The sequence below is a fragment of the Egretta garzetta genome, unplaced genomic scaffold (assembly GCF_000687185.1).
Source record: "Egretta garzetta isolate BGI_Z169 unplaced genomic scaffold, ASM68718v1 scaffold100, whole genome shotgun sequence".
NCBI classification, from domain to species: Eukaryota; Metazoa; Chordata; class Aves; order Pelecaniformes; family Ardeidae; genus Egretta; species Egretta garzetta.
Genome location: NW_009258265.1, coordinates 1244831 through 1251768, shown reverse-complemented (window position 1 = coordinate 1251768; position 6938 = coordinate 1244831). Strand labels below are relative to the sequence as shown.

The 6938-nt window shown below is 46.6% G+C and overlaps 1 protein-coding gene across 1 annotated transcript in view; it reads left to right on the top strand.

Annotated features, from left to right (window-relative positions):
* Window positions 1–2: 2 nt before the first annotated feature.
* LOC104134892 (G protein-activated inward rectifier potassium channel 1-like) overlaps window positions 3–6938 on the top strand; it is a gene marked incomplete at its 5' end in the record, with an annotated part of 14465 nt that continues 7529 nt past the window's right edge. The window contains one exon of the mRNA XM_009648491.2: window positions 3–383. Coding sequence (XP_009646786.1) covers window positions 3–383 — 381 coding nt within the window. The remainder of the gene's footprint in view (window positions 384–6938) is intronic.

Sequence of the window (6938 nt, the reverse complement as noted above, 5' to 3'; positions counted from 1 at the left end):
CCTTCCTCTTCTTCATAGAGACCGAGGCCACCATTGGCTACGGGCACCGCTACATTACCGAGCGCTGCCCCGAGGGCATCGTGCTCTTCCTCTTCCAGTCGCTGCTGGGCTCCATCGTGGATGAGTTCCTCATCGGCTGCATGTTCATCAAGATGTCCCAGCCCAAGAAGCGAGCTGAGACCCTCATGTTCAGCCGTGCCGCAGTTGTCTCGCAGCGGGATGGCCCCGTCCCTTGGCATGCGGGCGAGAGGATGTGGCCGGGGTGGTATGACGGGCTTCTGAAAAATTTGCCGTGGCTGCCCATAGTGGGAGCCATGAAAGAACCGAGCAGGCGTAGGGGAAAAGACAGTCTCATCAGAGAGCTCCCGTTCGGGGGCGTTCCGGTGGGTTGTGGGGCTGGCCGGAGGCAGTTTGGTCAGGAAGGATGGATGCGTCAGGATGCAGGATAGCTGCAGGGAGGGATACTAAGCCATGCCCCTTAGCAGGTGTCATCTGGAATAAGGAATTCATTAATACCCGTTCCATGGTGACATTAAATTAGTATAAAGATCAACCGTGACCTCCTCTTCCCCTTGGGGAAACCTCGGGAGCTTTAACGTGCAGTTCCTTACGCCACGGTTCCAGCCAGCAGCCTCCCAGCATTTCAGAGGGATTGTGCAGGTGCTTTAGTGGAAAGGCCCTTTGATTGTCACCAGTATCTATTTATTAATCACTGACACCAGTCAGCGTAATTCAGAATGCAAGAAAATTGAAATTCAAAGGAGATAATAACCCAAAAAAATAAATCATCGGGAGACAGTAGAGTTTGGCAGGCATGGAAATCCGGAAGAGCTACTCCGGGCAGGAGTAGAATGGAAAGAAAACACTGCGTGCGGCATGCCGAGATGAAGCAACGTAGCAGCTCAGAGCAGCTACGTCTTGTCGTGGGAGCATGCTTGATGGGGAGCATCAGAAGCTGGATCCCAGTGATGATGTTAATTACAGAATATCATATTTGAATGCCATAAATATTCTATATTCTCTACGACAGTCCTCTCTTTGGAGCAACTGTTTGGCCATTTTAATAATCTGCAGAAACAAGCAGGATACAGTGGGTGACGGGACAGTGGTGAATGCGAAAGGCTGTTTTCCTCCTGTTCTCTGCAGAACGCTCGACTGAGCTGTTAATTCTTGCTGCAGAATCCCATTTAAAATGGAGAATCTGCTAAGATTCCAAAACAGGTTGGATATATGTATGGGAACAAGCTGTCAGGAGTTAGAATGGAGCAATTTTTGTAGGAATTGGAAAGCCAGCTAAGCCATGATTTTTGTTGCTCTCTACCTATTAAAAATTAGCAGAAAGCCTCCTCTGAAGTATTTAATTCTGTTCATCATCTAGGACAGAACGCAAGTCAAAGTGGAATAACAGCAATGCCCAGTTATGTTTTTACAGTGCTGGTAATTTGCTATAAACTTCTTTTGAAATAAGCCACTGAACACGCAACCTGGTGCGCTTTTTGTGGATAATTCTGCTGCTCTGCAATGATGGTACGCAGGTGATTGGGACAGCAAACAGAAGGACATTTGATGGACCTGCTTGACCAATTCCTCTTACAATAGCTGTTTCACAGACTAGACAATGAAACAGGGAAAGCTGGACATGAGCCGGCCATGGGCGCTGGCAGCCCCGAAGCCAACCCTACCCTGGGCCGCATCAAGAGCAGCGTGGCCAGCGTCGAGGGAGGGGATTCTGCCCCTCTGCTCTGCTCTGGGGAGACCTCCCCTGGAGCCCTGCGTCCAGCTCGGGAGCCCTCAGCACAAGGAGGACATGGAGCTGTTGGAGCGGGGCCAGAGGAGGGCTACTAAAATGATCCGAGGGCTGGAGCCCCTCTGCTCTGAGGCCAGGCTGGGAGAGTTGGGGCTGTTCAGCCTGGAGAAGAGAAGGCTGCGGGCAGAGCTGAGTGCGGCCGGTCAGGGCTTAAAGGGGGACGACAGGAAAGATGGGGACAATCTTTTTAGCAGGGCCAGCTGTGACAGGGCAAGGGGTGATGGTTTTAAACTAAAGGAGGGGAGATTTAGACTGGATCTAAGGAAGAAATTCTTTCCAGTGAGGGTGGTGAAACCCTGGCAGGGGTTGCCCAGAGAGGGGGTGGAGGCCCCATCCTTGGAACCATTCCAGGCCAGGTTGGACGGGGCTGTGAGCAGCCTGATCTGGTTAGCGGTGTCCCTGCTCCTGCAGGGGGGTTGGGCTGGGTGACCTCTGGGGGTCCCTTCCAACCCAAAACATTCTAGGATTCTATGATTCTTTCAAACGATCATCATGCCCATGACTTTTTCTTCAAGCCGCATTGCGACCTTTGGCAAATATAAGCTATGGACACCAGGAATTTTAAAAGTGAATGTTTATGTAGTGGCTGCCCCCTCAGTCCTCGTTACACGGCGAGGTATCAGTTCCCCCGTCATTCCGTAAAACCTCCCCAGTTTGTTGAGGTGTCCCTTGAACCGGACACACCATTCCAAGCCGTTCTGGCAGTGTCTGAGTTTCCATCAGCTGCTTTGAAGTAGCTTTGTGCGTCCTGTAAACGTACGGTGAATGTGCTGGAACTCACCATTTATCTTCAACGAGTTCTGCCTTTTTCTGATTTATGCTTCCCGCTGCGCTTTGTGCAGCGCTGTTGACAGCTGATCTTGCTGCACTTCTCCTGCACCCGATTAGATAGCTGGAATTTTTTTTTTTTTTTTTTAATTGTGTCACAGTGAAAGAATGTGAAGCACTATGTCTTATCACACTTTTGTACTCGAGATTGGAGCCCTCTTCAGTAGCAAATGTCGTGTTTCAGTGGGACCAATGGAGCACCGAGGATTTACATTTGTAAAGCAAGTGCATCGGTCTGAGGCAGTCTGGATGGCATTTACTGGAAGTGTGATGCGTGCCCCAGGACGTCGGGCAGATTACAGTGGTGCCACCGCACTGTGCTGGCTTTTTTTTTGGTCCAGGGCACTGCCCAGCCACATGGCGTAGCGATGTTGTGGAAAGGTCTGGGGCCCTTTTCCAACTGAGTTGTGGAGAGCTTGGAAAGCAGAGTTACAAGACGTAAGTGTGCATGTTTCAGGAAAAACTCTTCCAGAAACCCGAGTCTTTCTACCTTCTACTGAGCGCTGTAGAAGCAGGAAAAAGCAAACTCCTGGGGCAAGGAATAGAAAGAAGCTGGTTAGAACTGGCTGCCGCAGCCGCAGTCCTGGCCTTTTCAGCGTCACAGTGAACTGTATTTTTCTGCCTGTTAATTCCTGGACCTGTGCGCCTGGGTGATCTGGTGGTAGCAGCAGCAACCAGCATCCAGCAAGATGATCAGTATTGATTTTTTTAAAAAAATGAGTTACGATACCTATTTTTATCTTCTCTTGATGGGACTAGGTATGTCACTGATAAAGCTGATCGTGCTGGTGTGTACAGTAGCCTGTGAAGTGTTTCAGCTGGTAGTGTAGGACATTTTGATTCAGAAAGCTGAGGAATGTAAAATCATCGTAGCCTGTTTTCAACATGTGCTAAGCAATAGTTTTAAAACCAGAATTGTGAAGCAGAGTAGCCGTAGAGCCAGCGCGCTTTGGGTTGTGCCCAGCAGGCACCTACTCTTTGCGCTGTGCTAATGAACAGCTTTGAATGAGCCGAAAGCAAACAAAACCGTAACAAAGTTCACAGATGACAGGCATGGCAAGTGGGTAAGGAGACCCATTATATTGTGATCGCAGTCACTCGATAAGCAGAGCACGTGCCGAAAGTGTAAACGATGGGGTTTTTAATATCCCGGAATCATTTGGATTCAAGGGACCTCGGGGGGTCTCTTGTCCAACCTCCTGCTCAAAGCCTGCTGAGCTAGGAGGTCTGACCAGGTTGCTCTTGGCTTTTTCCAATCTGGTTTTGGAAACCTCTGTGGACAAAGATACACGGCCTTGCCGGGCAAGCTCTGCCACTGCTTAGCTGGCCTCATGATGGAAAAGTTTTTCTTCAGTCCAGTCTGAACTTCTCTTGTTTCAGCTTAAGCCTGTGGCTCTCTTGCTCCCGCTATGCACTGCTGTGAGAACCTGGCTCCATCTTCTTCATTACCTTCCTCTTAGGTTTGGGCAGGTTGCTGTTAGATCCCCCTCTGTGCCTTTTATTCACTGGTCTGAACAAGCTCAGCTTGCTCAGGTTGTATTTACAGCTTGGGGCAACTAGATTATATTAAAAAGCAGCAGTCATCCTGGGAATCATCTAAGGTAGAGCTCCAGGTATAGTGTCACTACCAAAAACCCGTACAATTCTTAAGCAGCAGTATCAAAGTAGCAAGTTTATATTATTTTGGTAATATATAACAAATGTTCTTGCTAGTCTAAGGATGGGGCAGAAGCACAGATAGGTGAGATCAGGGGGTTTCCTCTGAAATACCAGCACTGAAAATACCGTAGCAGTGCACAGCAAATTAGCACATACCGGTTTAGCATTTTCTAGATGCCTGAGTTTCTCCCCAACGTACTGAAATATTAAGCTCCATAGTCTTTTGCATCCCATGTTTTCTACTCCAATGCTTAATTAGTCCATCTGGGTGTCAAAACGTAATTATGTGAGTTCTCTAAACGAGCGAACTGAAAGAGGGTTACCAATAAAACTGCGTTGTGTCCCATTAAAGAAGGATGTGCATAAACAATAGGGTTTGGAAAAGCACTGAGAATGAATGAAGGGTAGAAGGGAAGACTCGAAGGGCGTAGAATGTTTGGTCAGACACAAAACCAGGCCAAGTGATGACGCGCTGGAAGTCTGCATAGTAATAAGAAACAAAACAAAGATCCGGTGGCAGAAAGTTAAAGGTGGAAGAATCCAGCCAGAGGAGGAGTCTTTTTTTTCTTAGCTGTGAGGCAATTAACCTCCAGAGCAACTCATCTAGCCCTTTGGATTCTCCATCTCTGGCCACATTTAAGATGAAAGCTGGGCCATATCTAAGTAATTGTGCCCTTTTTCAAGCATATATTAATCTGCGGAATTTATTTGGCTTTGTGTTATGCAGGTGGTCAAAATAAATGATCACCAGTGTTCCTTCCAAACTCACTGCTGATAGTTTATAGTCCTCTGTCCTGTTTTGTGAGCCTTTGAGTAAAGCTGTATATATGCCACAGAGGTCGCCGGCTAGGAGTCTGAACATATTAGGGCTATTCTATCTTCATTCAGGTTAACTTCTTTTTATTTAACAAATAAGTTTCTTTTAAAAATTCTCCCTGCCCTGCATAAATCAGTCCTGTATGTAAGATACCGAATACCTCAAACACAACCTTTTGCTTTCTCCCAGATCTGTTACCTCTAATCGCCCTCGCTGGATTTGTTTACTATTGAGTGGATTTGATCGAAGACTCTTCCAGAGAAAAATGGTTTGTAGACGAAACAGTTCTTAAGTCGTTCAGGCAGCAGTTCATGCACATAAGCTACATCTTTGTCTAGGTAATTGTATGTGATAAAACTTTGGGAAAATTTGAGATTTAGGTGTTGGTTCCTACAGCTCACGTTGAGCCTTGTTACCTTGGAGCAAAGTTCGCGGGTTGCCAGCCAATTTGTGCACCTGCCAAAAGAACAGTAGCCAGGCAACAGAAGCGGTGGTGGAGTCTGCAGCTCAGTTCTGCAGGTTCCCTCGGGAAAAGAGAGAGGACGTTTTTGCCGTAGTTGGATTACACCTCTGCATATAACAGAGACTGTCCCCATCGCTGCGTGGTGGTGGTTTTGATCACTTTTTTTTTTTTATAGCACTGTCTTTTACCTTTCAAAGCACAAATAATCCGTGAGAATGCTTTGGCAAGCAATCAGCTGTCCTCATCCATGGTTGTCCTTGTCCGTAGTGGAGAACTGACGCTTGTGTAAGGGAGAACTTGGTTATTTAGGTAGGAAGAATTTTTTTTCTTATTCCTCAGCAGAAAACCAGACACATAGCACATAAATTAAATAATGCATTGTATTTAATAAGGAGCTGTACTCTACCAGCTACCTACCTGGTTATGTAGTTACCAGTAAATACTGGGCAATTAAAAATTCAGCGTTTTTAAGATATAGATGAAGCGGAGAGACAATCTGAAGGTACGCTAGTTTTCTTAGGGATTTTTTCTAAAGACAGAAACTTTCTTAAAAGAATACCAATCAGATCTAAGTCAACGGCAAAACGGCTAGCATCGGCTTGCTCTCAGGACTAATGGCTGGAGGTTCCAAGCAGTGGAACCAATTCATTTGTTGATACCAATGCAACACAGTTAGAACTATTTAGTAACTATGGAATAATCTATCATTTGTAATCAATACTCGGCTTCTTAAAGAGTTAAGTGCTTTCTAATCAAGCAATAAGCAGAAAGGATTTTAAATAGGCTCTGCAAAGCTTTTCATTTTAATGGGCAACTTCCACCAGAGAACTTTAAAGCAATCAGCTGAGGAGCTGCCTGGCCAACTGATGTAATTTTTAGTTATACTTTGAATGCCAGGAAAATTGGAGGGGAACTCTATGGGGCAGGGGGAAGCTATCACATCAGTATTTTTACTGGACCTGTGAAATGACGTAAATAAAATTGGGGCACTTAGCTTAATAATGATCATAAGTTCATTATTAAGATCAGCATACAGTAGGAGGTACCTGCAGATTGGCAAGGGGTGATAGCATTGTTAACAGCAATTCAGGTGGTTTTGTGGAAATGTCACTTACCAGACCGGTATTATATGCCAGAAGGATGGGATGTCATCCAAAGAGACCTGGACAGGCTGGAGAGGTGGCCCTGTGTGAACCTCATGAGGTTCAACAAGGCCAAGTGCGAGGTCCTGCACCTGGGTCAGAGTAACCCCCAGTATCCATACAGCCTGGGGGAAGAAAGGATGGAGAGCAGCCCTGCCGAGAGGGACTTGGGGTACTGATGGATGAAAAGCTGGACATGAGCCGGCAATGGGTGCTGGGAGG